The 21,385-nt window shown below is 48.0% G+C and overlaps 1 protein-coding gene across 2 annotated transcripts in view; it reads right to left on the reverse strand.

Annotated features, from left to right (window-relative positions):
- NUP133 (nucleoporin 133) overlaps positions 1–20,726 on the reverse strand; it is a 97,487-nt gene extending 76,761 nt beyond the window's left edge. Inside the window, exons 1-4 of one of the 2 annotated variants that reach the window (XM_075596867.1) lie at positions 20,533–20,726; positions 19,762–20,017; positions 11,821–11,939; positions 7,942–8,042 (exon numbers count right to left, since the gene is read on the reverse strand). In XM_075596867.1, coding sequence (XP_075452982.1) covers positions 7,942–8,042; positions 11,821–11,939; positions 19,762–20,017; positions 20,533–20,704 — 648 coding nt within the window. In that variant the 5' untranslated portion in view covers positions 20,705–20,726. Of the gene's footprint in view, positions 1–7,941; positions 8,046–11,820; positions 11,940–19,761; positions 20,018–20,532 lie in introns of both variants that reach the window. The other variant, XM_075596865.1, reaches the window with a different exon arrangement.
- Between the last annotated feature and the right edge of the window lie 659 nt (positions 20,727–21,385).

The raw sequence follows: 21,385 nt of genomic DNA on the forward strand, positions 1-21,385 counted from the left end.
GATAGAGCTTGTAAATCTCCTACTCTCCTTGCTGATGTTATGGCTATGAGGAACGCCATCTTCCATGTCAGTAGTTTCAAAGATATTTGATGTCGTCTAAATTTAGCATAGGTTAAACTTGGACGCATGTCTTTTCAACCTCATCATCTACTATGTAACTATGATGTACATGTTCGAACGATGCACTGTCAGGGCATCCAGAACCAGAGAGTGGTCCCATAACAGAACTCTACTCCTGATGTGTGGTTTTAATCTTTTGACTGCTTGAAAGAAATTAATGATGAGTCTCTCAAATGCTAGATTTCTTTGTAGTAGTGTTGATAATGCAGATACTTGCACTTTTAATGAACTCAGATTAAGTCCTCTGTCAAATCCTTCTTGTAGAAACTGCACCATTGTGACAGAGGTTGGTGAGTAGAAATTGTGTTTGTTCTTCACACCAGTCTCTGAAACAAAGTCAAATTCCGTAGTAGACAGTTTATGTCAGCTTTTTTCTTGCTTCTAACAGAGTTCGTGTAATTCTATCTGAACATCCTTTGTCTCTTAGGACTTTCCACTCACTCCCAAGCCACCAAAGCTAGTTGTCTGGGTTGTGTTTCACAGGGACTTGATGTAGCAACCCTCATACATTCTGTAAATGCCATGGGAGTTTCTATTGTCATATTTAGTAGATTGGTCTCTTTGGTCAATATGGCACAATCAGTATCACCTCTGTTTGGTCGATCCCCCCCCCCCCCCTCAATATATCTTTGCAACAAGAGGGATTGGAGGAAAGAGATATGTCAATTTGAACTGCCATTTGAACCAGAGGTCACCTGTCTGCATTACACAGGGATACAATTGCCTCATGAAGCAACAGTCCACCTTCTTCTTGTGATAGGTGGCCATCAGGTCTACTTTGGGTATTTTGCCAAGAATTTCATGAAAATACACACACACATACATGTAGCTATAGCCCGGGGGCCCACCCCCCCCCCCCCTGTAGAGAGAGGCGGGGGAGATGGTATGTGGCGGCGGCAAGGCAAAGCACTATTGATGAAATCCCCAATAGTGACGAAACGTATCAGGACGCTACGTTGTACGTAGTGACGTCACTCCGGTCCACTCGCACGCTAACACGGAAGCACAGACACGGGTGTAGCTGGCACCTTCAGACGATTCATGGACACTCTACCAACGGGGGAAAGCAGGGAGCTCCCGGAGTACAGCACCGCTGGAGTCCGGTGGGTGAGGAGTTGTTCAGGACCGTGTCTGATACTCTCGTCGGTCGAGCTCCCAGGTACCTCCCAGTATCGTGACACTGGAAGTGTGCATGCCTCTCTGCTTCCACCACACCTCAGACCGGTGATTATCCTACTGCTGGCAAACGGACTGCTGAATACCCTGTGGTCGCCACGATTGAGATTTTCAATCACAAATGCTGGTTATATTTGTCCTCTTGTGAGTGCAAGTCCAAGAGACCTTCTTTGTTATTTTTTATACATTAATAAATTTCCCATACAGTATCCCGCTATGGTGCTTGCGCTTTTTTTTCTCTTTTACGTGTGTGTGTGTGTGGGTGTGTGTGTGTGTGTGTGTGTATACACACACACACACACACACACACACGTCTTTGAGATCTATTGATCTCATCCTTTTGTCAGGTTTTACTTCCTGAATAATGGTGTTTAGCTACATCATTTTGAACTTTTTTATTTGCAAGTAGAAATTCACTTCTCTTAGGTCTAGAACTGCTCTTAATCCTCCTGATGTCTTTTTTTTTTATTCCCCAAAAAAATATTCTGCAATAATCTCCTATTTTCCTTTGATATTGAGGTACCCTTCTTAATAGCTTTTTTTTTTTTGCAGGAAGTCTTTCCGAATGACACACATTCCCTTGGTCTCTTCTTTTGTCCAAGGACATCTTGATGTGCAAGATGTCTTTTCTTAGAAAACTCCAGGTGGTATCAGTAGGAAAGGATCTGAAGTACCCACCTGTCTTCTATTCATCAAGTCAAAGCAGCCCTGAATTGGATTCATCTTCCTCCAACTGGAGACCATTGGCCTTATTGATTTTCATTCAAACTTCCCTCTAGCTGCAGCTCAGCCACACACAAAAAATAAACAAATATGGCGTTGTCCGCCTCTCCAAGAAGTTTTGTCTTGAAAATGGTCTTCCTGGATGGCATGACCGCGCGTCTCTATATTGTGTTCTCTCTGATTGATGAGATGAAGAAATCTCTTTGTTCTTTCCCTTAAGGCAAAAAAGTACTTTTACCTCCTGATGCTTTGGATATAATTGAATCCAGCTTCTCCCCAAAAAGGTATTCTCCTTCAAAAAGGTAAAATTACATAAACTGTTCTTAAATGCCCAATCCGCCATCCAGTCTTGCGGTTACAGAACATGCCAATGACCTACCTGGTTGCTAATTTTACAGCATCTAGTGAAGCTTCAGCAAATGTAGTCTGATGCACACCTGTCTCAAAAATCTTTTAGGATTAAAGCTCGCTTGGCTCCTTTCTCTAATGCGGCCTCAATATTAGAGATCCATTTGCGCATAGCTGTTGATACTGACGTGATTGATAGCACAGGTTTGTACACTGTACCTGCCACCAGATAAGATTTCTTCAGAACGCTATCCATCACGTCCTTTAATGATGCTACGTTATTAATCCAACTGTGGGGGGGTACCAAGGCTCACCAATAAAGGTCAAGCCCACTTGGTTGCCCCTGAGTCATGTGGTGGGGTCCTAGAGTGTCAGCTCTTGGACCTGGCTGTCATGCATGTACTGCTATGCATTGTATGAAAATATGCGACAAATAATTTTTGTATTTTTGCCTTTCCAGGAATGCCAGCAAGCAGGAATTGCTAGGCTATGAGTTTCAGGGTGGGTTTGACAGAGAAAGTCTTTACAGATTGTGCCTATGTAGCGGGGTCCCCGAGTTACAGGTTACCCCAAAGATGTACCTGGGAATCAGGTCAGATTATCCGATACATTGAAGCACAAGGCTGCGGTGAAACTCCTACCCTGAAAACGTGCTTGCAGGTCACCGCCAGGAGTCCCTGCTTCCGCCCAGACCAGAGAGGTAAAAAGGGGCGTAGGGATTTGTGTGTCCCAGGTATTTTCAGGGGTCTCTGGTTTAGGGAGAGTCCCAAACCCCCGGACCCGGTATAGGGGTTCGGGGTATCTCCAACTATGTATAAGGTTGCAAGAGTAGAATTATTTCTAAGTCCAGCTTCGGTACAATTGAAGCAACCCTGAAAATGAACCTAAGCGTTATTTGAAGCAACTTTTATTCAAACTTGTTATAGGAAGGTCTTGGAGCTCTGAAAATGAACGTGCGCGTATTTTCAGTACATTTTTATTAACACGGTGTATAACAGTTTATATGTATATGCCCTGTGTATGAAATGGGGAATTTCCAAGTCCGTGGTTCCAAGAGACCAGATGGCCACCAGTCTCGATGCCACTGTGTCTGGTCAGGTAACGGTCTTGAAAGTCTCAGAGATGCCAAGGTGTTAGGGCGTGCAGAGTACCAGAGTTACACTCAAGTGCCCACATCCTGACATGAATAAGGGCTATCCGGCAACCATTTGCCCAGCCCCAGACTCTGAGGTGCCTGGCACAAAAGGGGGGTTCAATATGCTAAGTGGCAGAGGTGCCAGGTTGGCACATGCCCCTTAGCAGAATTTAAATCAGTGCCCGCTGACTTCAGAGTACCGGAAACTCTGTGATAGGCTGGTAGGAAAGTTTCCACGCGCTGATTCACTGTAGCGTTTTGTGAATGGGACTCAGAATTCTATAAGAAACCTAGCAGCCAATCATGTCGAGAGATTCTAAGCGCCAAGACAGCAGCGGCAGATTTGAATTGACCAAAAGATGCACTGAGAGAAATAGACGCGAACACACAAATACCCAGTAAGCTCATATTTAAGCCTCAAAAGTAACCACAAAATATATATGTGTGTATAAATGCCAGAAATGGAGTGCTACTGGGCATGGCAATATATAATACAAACAAACTCAAACAGAGCCCAGTGCTACATCCAATGGCAAAAATACACAGTGAAATACCTATATATCTCTTGAATAAAAGGATCATTTAGTTTAACACTTTGGCCAAAGCATTGTAAGCCTGTGAGCCCTTTCAAGGCATGACCACAAAATCACAGGTCCCAACACTAATTACAATTCTTAATAACCTGTACAATACTAGGAAGAATGATCATAATAGATCTGTCATAATCAGCTGCATGGTTTTAAATCTGATTGAAATTCTTATTTACCTGGAAAATACCAACCAGGTTGCCATGCCCAGTAGCACTCCATTTCTGGCATTTATACACATATATATATTCTGTGGTAACTTTTGGGGCTTAAATATGAGCTTACTGGGTATTTGTGTGTTTGTTAATTCTGTCCAGCTGGTCACAGCTGATTTGGAGGTTGGCCCCTCCCTCCCAGGTTTAAAGCTCGTCCCATCCCACTTTCCACATGCACAGGTCTTTGCATGCAGCTGATTGTGACAGGTCCAATACAGAGTATTCTTCCTGGTATTGTCCAGGTAAATAAGAATTTCAATCAGATTTAAAACCATACAGCTGATTATGACAGATCTATTATGATCATTCTTCCTAGTATTGTACAGGTTATTAAGAATTGTAATTAGTGTTAGGACCTGTGATTTTGTGGTCATGCCTTGAAAGGGCTCACAGGCTTACAATGCTTTGGCCAAAGTGTTAAACTAAATGACCCTTTTATTCAAGAGATATATAGGTATTTCACTGTGTATTTTTGCCATTGGATGAAGCACTGGGCTCTGTTTGTGTTTGTTTGTATAGAAATAGACGCGAGCCAGCTTCAGAAATTTCAAGGCGAGAAATACCACTTTTCGAGGCCAAGTTCTCAGAATAGAACGTAGCAGTCGCGGCTGGAGCTACAAGCCGAAAAAAAGAGTACCAGGACGTTTGGTACTATCTTCCGGTCAAGGGATTTTGGCATCTCTGGAGCAGATACAGCGGTGGGGTCTGGTAACGCATGCAGAGTCCGGTTCGAGGACATTTGTGGGTACATCCCGGTCAACCAAAGACTTTGTTTTAAGGACAATCTGAGCTAGTAAAGGTTAGTTTTCTTTAGCCCACATCCCCCAGTAAGTGTGTTTTCATCTGTATAATTGTAATCCCCTGCATGTACGTCTATTTCAATGGAATAAATGACAATTTGTTTTATTCCTTGGTTTTGCTCAATGAATGATCCCGGTTTAAAGGTGTAATTGCCTGATCTCCAGTGGCAATCAACTGGTAGTGTGGTTTTCCTTGTGACTAGATAGTGCTGTCTCCATTTTCAGAGTTACTTCCCAGAATTTTACCTCCTTTTGTCCAAAAGGATACATTTTGCTGAATTTCTTGGTAATCACTCATTTTGTTTTTTTTCTTCTTTTATTATCAGGCTGCGCCTATTTTGATTGTACCATATCCTTAATCACATGATGGATTGGGAAACACTGTCTTTTTTTGCGTTCCCCCAAATAATTTTTTTTTTTAACAGATCTATTGTATCTGCCATCACAGTCTCCATGGGTAATGAATTCCACATTTTATTTGCCCTTACTGTAAAGAACCATTTCCTTTGTTGCTGGTGAAATCGCCTTTCCTCCAACCTTAAGGGATGACCCCGTGTGCTTTGTATTGCCCTTGGGATGAATATTTATTTTGAAAGCTCCTTGCACTGTCCCTGAATATATTTGTATATAGGTATCATATCCCCTCTTAGACGTCTCTTTTCTAATGTATATAAATCTAATTTAGCTAGCCCCTCTTCATATATCAGATTATCAATCCTCTTTATTAATTTGGTGGCTCTTCTCTGCACTCTTTCTAGTTCCATCATATATTTTCTATGGAGGGGTGCCCAAAATGGTACTCCATATTCAAGGTGTGGTCTTACAAAGCCTTTAAAAGGGGCATGATTATGTTTACTCTTCTTCCATCCATTGCCCGTTTAATGCAAGATAAGATCTTGTTTCCCTTTGCAGCTCTGCATGACTCTGGGCTCTATTTCTAAGCCTGCTGTCTACAAGCACTCCTAAATCCTTCTCCATCAAAGATTTTCCTAATGTAGCAACATTTAATTTGTAAGTTGCCTGTTTATTCTTGTTTCCCAAATGCAAAACTTTACATTTATCTGTATTAAACCCCATTTGCCATTTACCTACCCAAGTTTCCAGTTTATCCAAGTCCTTCTGGAGAGAAATTATGATTCTACTACCTTACACAATTTAGTGTCATCAGAAAAGATGGAGACTTTGCTTTCTATGCCAACCTCAAGGGCATTAATAGACAAGTTAAAGAAACAGGGGTCCCAGTCCACCGATCCCCGAGGTACTCCACTCGCAACTTTAGCCCAACCTGAAAAAGTTCCATTTATTACAACTTTCTATTGTCTATCCTTCAACCAGTTTTAAATCCAGGTGCAAATATTTTTACTGAGTCAAATTTGCTTTATTTTGTACACTAACCTCGTGTGGAACCGTATCAAAAGCTTTTGCAAAATCTAAGTAGACCAGATTAACTGCATTACCCTGGTCTAAATTCATACTCCTCAAAGAAACTAATAAGATTAGTTTGGCACGACCTATCCTTCATAAATCCATGCTGACTATTACTAAATTTTGTTTTCCATCAGGTATTCCTGAATATTATCCCATATTAAACCTTCAGTTAGCTTCCTCACTATTGAAGTCAGGCTACAGGTCTGTACTTCCCCGGTTGTGATCTAGCTCCCTTTTTAAATATAGGCACCACGTCTGCTTTACGCCAATCTTGTGGTACTGAGCCTGTTGAAATGGAGTCCTTGAATATTAAATATAATGGTACTAAACTTAACTCTTTAAGAACTCTTGGATGTATGCCACCAGGGCCAGGTGCCTTACTTCAATTTTATAAAGTCGCCTATGAACTTCCTCAGTAAACCAATTTTTTGATCATTTAGAGGTTGTGGCTTCCTCCTGCTGCACTACTAATGCAATTGATTCTTCCCTGGTAAACACAGAGGCAAAGAATTTGTTTAATACCTCTGGTTTTTCCTTATCTCCAATAATCTGCCTGCCCGTCTCACACTGAAAGCATCCTATATTTATTTTTTTATGCTGAACCTCCATTACCACTTTAAAAGTTCCCTTTTCTGGCTGTATCACAAAAGAACCATGGTGACAAAAAAAACAAGCATTTTGTCCTGCATAAATCAACTCTCTTTAGATGTCTCCTCTATACTAAGGACTCGCCCGGTTTTAGGTAGCAACCCTTGCTTGCTGCAGCCTCCATGCCGATTTCTTTAATCCTTCCAGTTTCTTGCAGCCGATTTGTTTTCCTTTCTGCACAGCGTTCCATGCGGCAGATGGCTTTCATTTTTTGAGGCCGTTGCTCAGTCGACTCTCTGGCGTCACTGTCACTTTGTTCAATCAGGGCGCTGAACGCATTTCTGCACAGTTGTGCTTGTGCCTGCATGTGGGGAGCACGAGCAAGAAGACGGGGAGTACGCTATTCATCCACGTGAGATGACATGCAAAAAAAGCATGTCCCCGCATCAGCTGTTACTGCTGCATACTGAGACGCATTCGTGGTCTGCCCAGTCGCATGTGCCTCCGAACAGCAACTCCCCACGGTGCTTGTATGTCGGAGCTGCAGGAGGAGACGCTAACAAGCCCTTGGATTACCTGCACTAGCTGCAGTCTGGTGAGTCCTTTACAAAATAACAAACACTACTCCTAGCTGTAGGACAGGAAAAACACTTCCAGCGGGTAGGAGGAGGGGCCTTTTATGGTACTACCTGCAAAAGTCAATTTCCTGTCCTACTCCAGCTAAAGACGGACTTAACTCTACGGTGCCCACTTCCATGGGGAACAGGAAAATTAAGATTCACGCAAAGTTAGATCTGTGTTAGATTCTCAACTGGATTTACCTTTCCAGACGAAGACTGACCGATCTTCCAGATGATCATGCGATCCATGCAGACAAGCCAGGCCCAGCCACTTTCATGGATCTGAACAGTCAAAGGTGCGTCTGCTACAGGAATCAGAATTGTCATTAAAAGTTCAGTGACCATGTAAACCTCCTGCGGCCTCAACCCTTAAAGAACACACAGCACTCAGTAGGCAATATTGAGAGTCACTCTTGGATCTCTACTTCAAAGCCCAAGTTAAATCACTATATATTTTTACAATAGGAATGTTACCCCTCTATACCGCTAAAGACATTTTTATTTAATTCCAATAAGTGCCTCGTGACCAGAACATTCCGACAAGGAGCCCTCTGATTGGTTGAGCCTGTCTAATGTATGGTTATACAGAAAGAACAGCTTCTGCTCAGCCAAGGTATCTTCAGTATGTGAGGGGTGCATGCAGGGACAGAATGTATTAGCAGAAAATGAAGAGTATACCCATGGAAAAGGCTGCAGTCTATACGGCAGCCACACAAACGGCTACTCTGTGTCTGCCGGTATCAATTAAACGGCCGTTATAACAGCAAACAAGTGGGCGGACAAGGTATTCACTAAGAGTAAGTCAGCTGCTGTGTAACTGTTTGCCACAGTCTCCGTGTTGCACTAGGGATTCATGTGGCAATACTTTAAACAGTTACTCTCCATTTTCGGTACCAACTAAGAATACCTAAGATCAAAGGAGCTGCTACATAATTATTCGTAACAATTCCTCCATGTAGCTATAATTTTAAAACCGTCGCCTTGTTTCTATGAATACTAACTAATGGCGGTCACAACCGCAATTAGGTGGGCGGTCAAAGTATCCACCAGGAATTTAAAGTGAGCTGTTATGGGATAATGTTCAGGTTTATGCTGCAGTCATTTAAATAGTCGCTTTCTTTTCTTGCTCACTGACCTGTATTAACATTGGTCACAACACGTAATAGGTGGACTGACTGAGCATCCACTAGAAATCAAAGTGATTAGTGGTGTGATCATTTGCAACAACTTAAATTTTGCATTGCAGTTTTACTTGGTAACAACCTTTAAAGCTACCCTGTTTCTGTTGATACCAACTAATGATAGCTATCAATGACATTATAGTATCTTCTATGTCAGGCAGTAACAACACACAAAAACATACAGGACACCTGCAAGCTCATATTAAACTCCCAAAATAACCACAACATATATATAAGCATATAAGTGTCACAGATGAGTGCTACTGAGCATGGCAATATATTATTTAAAACCAGAGACAGAACATGAAACACAGACAGAGCTCAGTGCACATCCAAAGAAACTTATACACGGTACAGTGCCTAAATATATATGTATAGATATCTATTAAATAAAATGGTCTTTTAGTTTAACATTTTGGCCAAAGTGTTGTAAGCCCCTGAGCCACTACACGGCAGACCACATCTCAAGGGTCCCTAACACTAATATAAATTCTTAATAACCTGTGCATTACCAGGAAGAATGATTTAAAATAAATCTGTGGCCAAAATGTTAAACTAAAAGACCATTTTATTTAATAGATATCTATACATATATATTTAGGCACTGTACCGTGTATAAGTTTCACTGGATGTGGACTGAGCTCTGTCTGTGTTTCATGTTCTGTCTCTGGTTTTAAATATATATTGCCATGCTCAGTAGCACTCCTCTGACACTTATATGCTTAAATATATGTTGTGGTTATTTTGGGGGTTTAATATGAGCTTGCAGGTGTCCTGTATGTTTTACAATTCTTGTTCAGCTAGTCTTAGCCGATTGGAGGGTGGCTCTTCCTATCTTGTTGAAGCTCACCCCCTCCCACATTTAAGTGGTTAAAAGCTCACTACATAGCATCTCCCACTCTCAGGGGAAATTGCTTGCTTGCAGTATGATTGTGACAAATCTAATACAGAGTGCTTTTCCTGGTAATGTACAGGTTAATAAAAGCTTCAATCAGACTTATAACTATGCAACTAATTTTGACAGATTTATTATAAATCATTCTTCCTGGTAATGCACAGGTTATTAAGAATTTATATTAGTGTTAGGGACCCTTGAGATGTGGTCTGCCGTGTAGTGGCTCGGGGGCTTACAACACTAACATTTTTGCCAAACTAAAAGACCGTTTTATTTAATAGATATCTATACATATATATTTAGGCACTGTACCATGTATAAGTTTCCCTGGATGTGCACTGAGCTCTGTCTGTGTTTCATGTTCTGTCTCTGGTTTTAAGTAACAACACACTAACCAGACAAGGTAATCATTACCTGTGTTTTAAAAGCCAGCTAGGAAACATATTTTATGTAAGAAAGTATACTCCATCTCCAACTATTTTGGATATTGATTACCTCAGGCAATTATCAAGCAATATAGCCCAACAGTGGGATACATTGCCTGTTATTTGGAATCACTCTTTTTTTTATTTGACACAGCGAGTTTCACCAACTGCAGACCTCACTATTTTTCTGCAGCACTTTTCTATAGCCCTACATTTGGGGATTCTTCTCACTATACAAGTACAGTATATGTTTGCACAGTTTCACTATACAGGCATAACCCGCATTAACGTACGCAATGGGACCGGAGCATGTATGTAAAGCGAAAATGTACTTAAAGTGAAGCACTGCCTTTTTCCCACTTATCGATGCATGTACTGTACTGCAATCATCATATACGTGCATAACTGATGTAAATAAGGCATTTGTAACAGGCTCTATAGTCTCCCCGCTTGAGCACAGCTTCGGTACAGGTAGGGAGCCGGTATTGCTGTTCAGGACATGCTGACTGGCGCATGCGCGAGCTGCCGTTTGCCTATTGAGCGAGATGTACTTACTCGCGAGTGTACTTAAAGTGAGTGTACTTAAACCGGGGTATGCCTGTATACAGTATGTGATATTAGCATATCCCTCCCAGTTGTGAGTACTGTATATACATTGGTGACTTTTTCAGTCGCAAATCTGAAAGCAATGTAACAGATAAAAACAAAACAAGTTCACATAGACACACGTGGTCAACTTGCTTTACAGCGCTACTTGTTGAATAGGATTTAATATCAAATTTTTTTGTAATAAAATTATTAAGATATGTATTAGTGGAGATGGAATTCCATCTCTTTCCAGTATAAAGCAGAGTTCAAAATTTAGAGGTTGAGTGCATCTTTTCCATGGTATACTCTTCATTTTCTGCTGTCAAATGTATGGTACCTTAGCGGGTAAATATCAAACACACGTGTCTCTAAGCATTCTGTAAAAATGTTTTAACTGACACCGGAATCGATAGAACATTAATGCAGGACATGTTTCATTGCCAGAACTCAGCTATATGTTTTGCTCCTCAGTTGTAAGAAACCTACATGTGGAGACACCCTCTTTTCGTATAAAGAAAATATGTGGTTATTGTTATCAGATACTATTCCTATTGGCCACTTTGCTGCCCTGCAATGGATTGCAGGCCCCTATGGCAGAATAGCTATTTAAATTAGCTAAACCATCTTTTTTCAGGAGCAGAGACATGGACCACTACGTTTTCTGGGCTTTCCTACTGCTCTCTAACCAACACAAGCATCAAAAAAGAGTCAGCTCCCAAATAACCTACCTTATTTAAAAAAGTAATACTATGCAGCTATTACACGAATGTAATTCATACCCAACAACATATTTCTTCGATAGGACAGCATGCACAGAGTAGCTTGCAATGTAATGCCTGAAGGCACAAGGAGACTGTAATGTTGGGTAAGTCCCAAAGGACAAGCACTAGCTCTCAAAACAAATTATCCCAGTACAAAGACTAGTGGCTTCACCATTACGTCTATCCTTTGCTTGCCAGTAGTAGCAGAAAGTAATTGGGACAGAACTTACCATCAGCTTTTGTTAAAGCCTCCATGACTTTAACGGGGAGAGAGGAACCAAATGTCTGAACATAGTAATTCACAGTCTCACTAGCGGTTGCGTGCGGTACCACTCTTGTTGGCGTTGCTCTATAAGAAAAACGCACATTAAAAAAAAAATGAATAATTGGAAAAATCGCAAATTAAATTGGAGATAACGTTTTTCTGTTTTGTTTACAAGCAGGGTGCAAGCTAGGATCCCAGCAACAAATCCTGTATAAAATAATAAATTTCTTGAGGAAGAAGCATGACAAGATTGGGTATGTTATTGTATAATGCAGTGAGGCATCACATAGATGCTCTGTGGCAAGGTCCTGTGTGGTAAAATGTGATGCTGTGTAATTCAAGGGATGCAAACCTCAAGCAGGTCAAATGATCACAGAGCAAATGAAAAGTATCTGAGGCTGAAACCAAACTTGGATAGTTAAGATAAATATAAAAGTGTTGGGTTAGCGGTTACGGTGCTAATCTTGACTAAACACGTTTGTGGATCCATTCCAGCCTCAGGTAAGATCACTCAGGGACCCAATGCAATTTACCGTGAAGGCCTTTCCCATACTGGAGAAGTGTTCAGCTCCATACAACTGAAATTGACCAAAACCTCCTCAGGCACATGGAATCAGCTACACAGCTTACTGAATAAGGGCCACTGTGTGATCTCTTGCAAGGCACTTTATCAGCGTGAATTTCAAGTACTGTAACATAATTCCCCAGTCGCCATTTTGCTCCAAAATGCAATTTTCATTTCACAAACCTAATACGTTCATTAGCTTCATGGATATCAACGACATCACCCGATCGGAATGAGGGAGGAGGCAGGAATGAGGCGCCGGCAGCCCCAGCACGTTCCCCCAGAAGCCAGCCCCAGCACTTCCCCCAGAAGCCAGCCCCAGCACTTCCCCCAGAAGCCAGCCCCAGCACTTCCCCCAGAAGCCAGCCCCAGCACTTCCCCCAGAAGCCAGCCCCAGCACGTTCCCCCAGAAGCCAGCCCCAGCACTTCCCCCAGAAGCCAGCCCCAGCACTTCCCCCAGAAGCCAGCCCCAGCACTTCCCCCAGAAGCCAGCCCCAGCACTTCCCCCAGAAGCCAGCCCCAGCACTTCCCCCAGAAGCCAGCCCCAGCACTTCCCCCAGAAGCCAGCCCCAGCACGTTCCCCCAGAAGCCAGCCCCAGCACTTCCCCCAGAAGCCAGCCCCAGCACTTCCCCCAGAAGCCAGCCCCAGCACTTCCCCCAGAAGCCAGCCCCAGCACGTTCCCCCAGAAGCCAGCCCCAGCACGTTCCCCCAGAAGCCAGCCCCAGCACGTTCCCCCAGAAGCCAGCCCCAGCACTTCCCCCAGAAGCCAGCCCCAGCACGTTCCCCCAGAAGCCAGCCCCAGCACTTCCCCCAGAAGCCAGCCCCAGCACTTCCCCCAGCCAGCACGTTCCCCCAGAAGCCAGCCCCAGCACTTCCCCCAGAAGCCAGCCCCAGCACTTCCCCCAGAAGCCAGCCCCAGCACTTCCCCCAGAAGCCAGCCCCAGCACTTCCCCCAGAAGCCAGCCCCAGCACGTTCCCCCAGAAGCCAGCCCCAGCACTTCCCCCAGAAGCCAGCCCCAGCACTTCCCCCAGAAGCCAGCCCCAGCACTTCCCCCAGAAGCCAGCCCCAGCACTTCCCCCAGAAGCCAGCCCCAGCACTTCCCCCAGAAGCCAGCCCCAGCACTTCCCCCAGAAGCCAGCCCCAGCACGTTCCCCCAGAAGCCAGCCCCAGCACTTCCCCCAGAAGCCAGCCCCAGCACTTCCCCCAGAAGCCAGCCCCAGCACTTCCCCCAGAAGCCAGCCCCAGCACGTTCCCCCAGAAGCCAGCCCCAGCACTTCCCCCAGAAGCCAGCCCCAGCACTTCCCCCAGAAGCCAGCCCCAGCACTTCCCCCAGAAGCCAGCCCCAGCACTTCCCCCAGAAGCCAGCCCCAGCACTTCCCCCAGAAGCCAGCCCCAGCACTTCCCCCAGAAGCCAGCCCCAGCACGTTCCCCCAGAAGCCAGCCCCAGCACTTCCCCCAGAAGCCAGCCCCAGCACTTCCCCCAGAAGCCAGCCCCAGCACTTCCCCCAGAAGCCAGCCCCAGCACGTTCCCCCAGAAGCCAGCCCCAGCACGTTCCCCCAGAAGCCAGCCCCAGCACTTCCCCCAGAAGCCAGCCCCAGCACTTCCCCCAGCCAGCACGTTCCCCCAGAAGCCAGCCCCAGCACTTCCCCCAGAAGCCAGCCCCAGCACTTCCCCCAGAAGCCAGCCCCAGCACTTCCCCCAGAAGCCAGCCCCAGCACTTCCCCCAGAAGCCAGCCCCAGCACTTCCCCCAGAAGCCAGCCCCAGCACTTCCCCCAGAAGCCAGCCCCAGCACGTTCCCCCAGAAGCCAGCCCCAGCACTTCCCCCAGAAGCCAGCCCCAGCACTTCCCCCAGAAGCCAGCCCCAGCACTTCCCCCAGAAGCCAGCCCCAGCACGTTCCCCCAGAAGCCAGCCCCAGCACGTTCCCCCAGAAGCCAGCCCCAGCACTTCCCCCAGAAGCCAGCCCCAGCACGTTCCCCCAGAAGCCAGCCCCAGCACGTTCCCCCAGAAGCCAGCCCCAGCACTTCCCCCAGAAGCCAGCCCCAGCACGTTCCCCCAGAAGCCAGCCCCAGCACTTCCCCCAGAAGCCAGCCCCAGCACTTCCCCCAGAAGCCAGCCCCAGCACGTTCCCCCAGAAGCCAGCCCCAGCACTTCCCCCAGAAGCCAGCCCCAGCACTTCCCCCAGAAGCCAGCCCCAGCACTTCCCCCAGAAGCCAGCCCCAGCACTTCCCCCAGAAGCCAGCCCCAGCACGTTCCCCCAGAAGCCAGCCCCAGCACTTCCCCCAGAAGCCAGCCCCAGCACTTCCCCCAGAAGCCAGCCCCAGCACTTCCCCCAGAAGCCAGCCCCAGCACTTCCCCCAGAAGCCAGCCCCAGCACGTTCCCCCAGAAGCCAGCCCCAGCACTTCCCCCAGCCAGCACGTTCCCCCAGAAGCCAGCCCCAGCACTTCCCCCAGAAGCCAGCCCCAGCACTTCCCCCAGAAGCCAGCCCCAGCACTTCCCCCAGAAGCCAGCCCCAGCACTTCCCCCAGAAGCCAGCCCCAGCACTTCCCCCAGAAGCCAGCCCCAGCACGTTCCCCCAGAAGCCAGCCCCAGCACGTTCCCCCAGAAGCCAGCCCCAGCACTTCCCCCAGAAGCCAGCCCCAGCACTTCCCCCAGAAGCCAGCCCCAGCACTTCCCCCAGAAGCCAGCCCCAGCACTTCCCCCAGAAGCCAGCCCCAGCACTTCCCCCAGAAGCCAGCCCCAGCACTTCCCCCAGAAGCCAGCCCCAGCACTTCCCCCAGAAGCCAGCCCCAGCACGTTCCCCCAGAAGCCAGCCCCAGCACTTCCCCCAGCCAGCACGTTCCCCCAGAAGCCAGCCCCAGCACTTCCCCCAGAAGCCAGCCCCAGCACTTCCCCCAGAAGCCAGCCCCAGCACTTCCCCCAGAAGCCAGCCCCAGCACTTCCCCCAGAAGCCAGCCCCAGCACTTCCCCCAGAAGCCAGCCCCAGCACTTCCCCCAGCCCCAGCACTTCCCCCAGAAGCCAGCCCCAGCACTTCCCCCAGCCCCAGCACTTCCCCCAGAAGCCAGCCCCAGCACTTCCCCCAGAAGCCAGCCCCAGCACTTCCCCCAGAAGCCAGCCCCAGCACTTCCCCCAGAAGCCAGCCCCAGCACTTCCCCCAGAAGCCAGCCCCAGCACTTCCCCCAGAAGCCAGCCCCAGCACTTCCCCCAGAAGCCAGCCCCAGCACTTCCCCCAGCCAGCCCCAGCACTTCCCCCAGAAGCCAGCCCCAGCACTTCCCCCAGAAGCCAGCCCCAGCACTTCCCCCAGAAGCCAGCCCCAGCACTTCCCCCAGAAGCCAGCCCCAGCACTTCCCCCAGCCAGCACGTTCCCCCAGAAGCCAGCCCCAGCACTTCCCCCAGAAGCCAGCCCCAGCACTTCCCCCAGCCAGCCCCAGCACTTCCCCCAGAAGCCAGCCCCAGCACTTCCCCCAGCCAGCCCCAGCACTTCCCCCAGAAGCCAGCCCCAGCACGTTCCCCCAGAAGCCAGCCCCAGCACTTCCCCCAGCCAGCACGTTCCCCCAGAAGCCAGCAGGAGTGAGGCGCCGGCAGCCCCACCAGAGGTAGGGGTGTGTGTGGGTGTGTGTATAAAGTTTGTTTAAAAAAAAACAATTTAAATATTCGGGGTCCACGCTCATACCGCGTTATAGAGGATCGCGCTATAACGGGGTTGAGCTGTACTATGTTACGTACATTAAACTTTTTAATGAAAGGAGGTCCAGCGGCACTTGTGGATGTGATCACTTCAGCTGCCCCTTGGCTGTCTGGAATGGAAGTGGAGGGGACTCGGCAGTCTGCCTGATAAACCCCTAACTAACATTTCCCCATGATGTATCTGATACGTCAATAAGTGTGCCAGTAAGTGCAATTAAAAGGTTAACGTGTTTGTAAAATGTTTTGTTTATCCCTAAAATCTGGCACCGTTTCTGGTCCTTATGTATATGTTTGGGAGACCAGGGCCACCCGCCGTTCTCTCTAACTCAAAATGTAATTCAGTACATGCCCTGTGCTTCCCTGAAACCCTTCAATATGAAGGGAGGGACAGTTACATCCCATCTAGTGTCTAACCCAGGGGAGCGCAAACTTTTTGTGCTGCGCCCCCCTGTCTCTCTGCCCCCGGCTCTCGCGCCCCCCTGCCTACCTTCACCCGCGTCAGATGACGCTGCGTGGGCGTGTGACGTCAGGTCACATGGTGCCGCGGCGTCAACACAGATGGCTGAATCCCGGTAAGTAAATAGTTGCAGGGGCCTCACGCGATCCCCCGGCATTTAATTTAAATGCCTGGGGGAAGAGCGCGGGGCCTCTGCAACTGCCCGCGCCCCCCCAGCACAAGCTCCCGCCCCCCCTGGGGGTCGCGCCCCCCACTTTGCGCACCGCTGGTCTAACCCATTGCAGAAGTGATATTTTCCAGGAGTTGCTTTGTTTATGTTTTTAATGAGGATAGATCATTGATGAAATAAATACATTTTGCATGCTTTTTCTTGAATAAGGAAGAACTGTTAGGATTGAATTTCGGGTCAACAATGAGTTATAACTGTGGACAGAAGTTCAATACTGAACCCTTGCTAATAAAACAGGCAGCAGTGGTACACTTGAACTTCTTTATCCCCGAGATGGGTGGGGGTGAAGGAAAGGTGCCGATATCCCATGTACATTAGTGGCCCAGCCTTATTTGGTGCGGGCAGTGGATATTCACAGTTGAGTGCAAATAGCCGCACGGCTATTCGCACTCAGTAGAAAATAAAATGGAAAAAAATAAACACCCCAGCCAGGAATCGAACCCTGGTCCACTCTGCTAATGGCCTGGAGCATAACCATTGAGCTATAAGACTTTCTGATGTTTTCTAGTGAATAAAGGCATAGAAACCTACTGATATTACAGTGTTCACAGCAGCTCGGCTATTCGCACTCAGTAGGAAATAAAATGAAAAAAAAAAAAGACAGAACACTCTCCTATTGACATTCTATATCCCCTATATCTGTAATCAGCGCGGCTTTAGGCTGAGTCCCCAGTCAGCACTGTGACACTCGCCCGGCGGGGGGGCGGCGCATGCACAGCGCTAGTCCTCGATCTGCGGTCTGAGGGGATAGAGAAAGTTTGTGACGGGAGGGGGTGTGGCGGTAGGTTTGCGGGGGCGTGGCCATGACGTCCCGCGGCTGGTTCGCCCTCATTGGCTGAACCGCCGGCGGGGGCGTGGCCACGCCTCCGTCTCAAATGCCAATCTCAAACTCTCAAAGCCTGAGAGGGAGCGTGGCGTGCTGGCACACGAGCGCTGCGCCCTGCTCGGCCGTGTACCTAATGAGGGCAAACCAGCTCAGTGCCGTTGTGGCCGCGCCCCCAGATGAGCGTGCACCTAGCCACAAATTGCACGGCCGAGCAAGGCGCAGCGCTCGTGTGCCAGCACGCCACGCTCCCTCTCAGGCTTTGAGAGTTTGAGATTGGCATTTGTGACGGAGGCGTGGCCACGCCCCCGCCGGCGGTTCAGCCAATGAGGGCGAACCAGCCGCGGGACGTCATGGCCACGCCCCCGCAAACCTACCGCCACACCCCCTCCCGTCACAAACTTTCTCTCTCCCCTCAGACCGCAGATCGAGGACTAGCGCTGTGCATGCGCCGCCCCCCCGCCGGGCGAGTGTCACAGTGCTGACTGGGGACTCAGCCTAAAGCCGCGCTGATTACAGATACAGGGGATATAGAATGTCAATAGGAGAGTGTTCTGTCTTTTTTTTTTTCATTTTATTTCCTACTGAGTGCGAATAGCCGAGCTGCTGTGAACACTGTAATATCAGTAGGTTTCTATGCCTTTATTCACTAGAAAACATCAGAAAGTCTTATAGCTCAATGGTTATGCTCCAGGCCATTAGCAGAGTGGACCAGGGTTCGATTCCTGGCTGGGGTGTTTATTTTTTTCCATTTTAATTTCTACTGGGTGCGAATAGCCGTGCGGCTATTTGCACTCAACTGTGAATATCCACTGCCTTTGGAGCGGCTGCGTCTTACACGGACACTAGCTCTCCCTAAAACGTCAATGATCTCCCACTTGACTAAGAACCACAACAATAAAACAATTAATAATGACATACATATACACACTCACAATGTTACCATCATCTTGATATATTGAAGGGGTCCATGTTAAATGGACAAGAAGCAAAAAAGGTGATACTGTGTGCGCATTTGCATGTAATTTCCAAGAATCCCTGGGTGCAGCGGAAGCACTGTATGCTAAGGCCGAGTTTATAATTGTGTCTAAGGCGACCGCGTGATGTCAGCCGTCCTACAGCGATTCCTGCACTCTGGTGCAGGAGACCAGAGATCGCGACCGGGGGGTGTGGCTGTAAACAGTCCGCCCTCATTGGCTGAACCGCTCACGTGACATCACCCCTCGATCGCTGGAAATATCAAAATCTTCTGGCCTCCAGCGATTGCGACGGCTGACGTCACGCCCACTATGGGCACCTGCGATGAACAACATGTACTTGCAACGTCACAGTTGCAAGTACAATAAACTCGGCCTCAGGGCTCGTTCAGGGAGGCAGCTGAGAACTCGGAGGGGGGGCGTGCGGGAGGCAGTGCTGGGAGTTTGCTGGGCGACATGTGATTATCCCCCAGCAGACTTTTCAGCGTTGGGGAGGGGGCGGGGCTACAGACGGCAGGGTAAAGTATCCAAGCTGCAGTCATGAAATCATTCTGAAGAATGATTTCATTGGCTGCCTTGGTCCCTGTGACGCTGCTTCAGCTCCAAGAAACGAAATTTTCGTTTACTGAAGCTGTCGTCAGCAGCAACTCCTGGCTTCGGAGGCAGGGCAGTTGCTACCCTGACAACAAGTATTCAAATTGAATACTTTGTTGCTCACGGCAGCACGCACGTCAGCACGCCCGCCCTCCGAAGCCAGCACCTTGAACGAGGCCTAAGAGATAATGATGAGGGCTGCAGACCTGTCTGAGACATGTGAATGTGCTCAAGTGACATTTTTATTTGCGGTCCCCTTGCAGTAAAGGGGTTAATGTTTTTGCATACAGAGAGAACAAAAATGTTCATTGTAAATCAGTAGATTTGGAGATATTGACTAGAAAGAGATACTTATTAGCCACTCTCCCATATGGGGGTTGCACAAGGTGATTATGACGTCAGGCAGATTGACACGTTTGGTGACGTCACAATGCTCACACCGACGAGGGGGCAGGGCCAGAAGGCCTCCACGGCAGCGAGTTGGTGACTGGGCTGCGGCCGCTCGCGCGCAGGTTTCTTGACGCCACTGCGTCTCGTGCCAATCTCTTTCCCCGCCCCTATCTACTCACCGTGCGCCACTGCTCGCGGCTCTGAGTCCGACGGGAGAGAAGATCGCGGACTGGGAGGCGCCGGGTCCCAGGCTCTTCCTGCCGGGGACGCGGGAGTTCAGTGGTCGCCGCGCCGTCACGGCTTGCGCGCGGGGAGAAGGGAACATCTTCTCCAACCACCGGAATTCGTTTTGAAAATCGCGCGCTGTTGATACTGCAGCAGGTGACCGGGACCTCGAGGGCGCCTTCTCCACGCTCCTGTTGTGAGCGCTGGAAACTACGTCACAGGGGGAGGGAGCACGTGATTAGGTCGCGTTGACCGCGGCCATCTTTGGTTCTGGCAACAGAGCTGTTGATCGGGGAGGGGGGGCGGCGCTCGCGTACATGATGTGAAATGCGCTTATATTTGTAAAGGAAAACAATAGTGCAATAACGGTATCTTCACTGGTCGTATTTTTCTTTGGGTTTAGGGATGCAGAGAGACTGCAGCACATTTCCTCTCTAACTGCAGTCTCCACTATTTGGCACATCAAAACAGGCCCCACTTTGCTGTGTTATTGTGGGATCCGAGCGCTTCCAGGCTGAAGTATGCACAATAACGTATCATTTATTATATGCAAAGATCATATAAATATGCTTTCTTTGTATTTACTTATGTAACACCTGTTCCCCCACCCTGAGTGAGATCCTGCTGCTAACGTGTGTTATTGGTGCGGTGCGTACATGTGAGGCTGTAACATGAGGTCTTGTTATACTCCGTGGTGGTTTGGGGAGACATCAGGTTCTCAGTACCGTATTGCATGCTGCAGCACTTCCAGCCAGTGAGGATCCTGAGGCAGCCAGGATGGTCCACGCTGGCACTCATATAATGTGCCAGAAAACTTTTATTAATGGCATAGTCGGGTTCACAGCATCCATATTTCTGAAGCAACACTACCATTGTATAAGGCCCTGCAGGCCCCATGCAGCTCCTTTATCCCGAATGTCTCACAGGATAATACATCTTACCACTCCGCAGGGGGAGGAGAAACAGACTGCCTGACTTCTGGGAGAGTGGCACTTTCTATCCCCAGGGTGTGGCTTGTAACCCTGCCCCATAACAGGGCAGGTCTGATACTGACAGGCATCACATTTAGTTCATATGACCCAGCCAGTATCCCCCCAAGGCTGACACCCTCAGATTGTTGCTAGGCCTGCCCCTGGATACAGCAACAATGCATCCAGGCTGCAATAACAGGCTTGGCCTTATGAAAGAGCTTATCCCTCACAGAGCCTGTACCTAACAGACCTTATACTGTGATGGCCCAAAAGAAGGCAAGCGGCTGGAGGGCTAGGTTATATCCTTCCCCTGGTGAAAACTCTCACGTCCTCACTGATATATTGTACCAACAACCATAGAATTTAACTTGATACAAATGCATTAAAATAACATTTCAATACAAACAGTATATAAATATCTATATCTCCAATAAAGAATATCAATTGTGAGCACATTCACGTCTTAGACAGGTCTGCAACCCTGCCTTTCAACCATTATCACCTAGCATACAGTGTTCCCACTGCAGCAAGGGATTCTGGGAAATGACATGCAAATGAGCACACAATGTCACCTTTTGCCTGGAATATCCATTCACATGGAGCCCAT

This window comes from Ascaphus truei, chromosome 4 (assembly GCF_040206685.1).
Source record: "Ascaphus truei isolate aAscTru1 chromosome 4, aAscTru1.hap1, whole genome shotgun sequence".
Taxonomy (NCBI): Eukaryota; Metazoa; Chordata; class Amphibia; order Anura; family Ascaphidae; genus Ascaphus; species Ascaphus truei.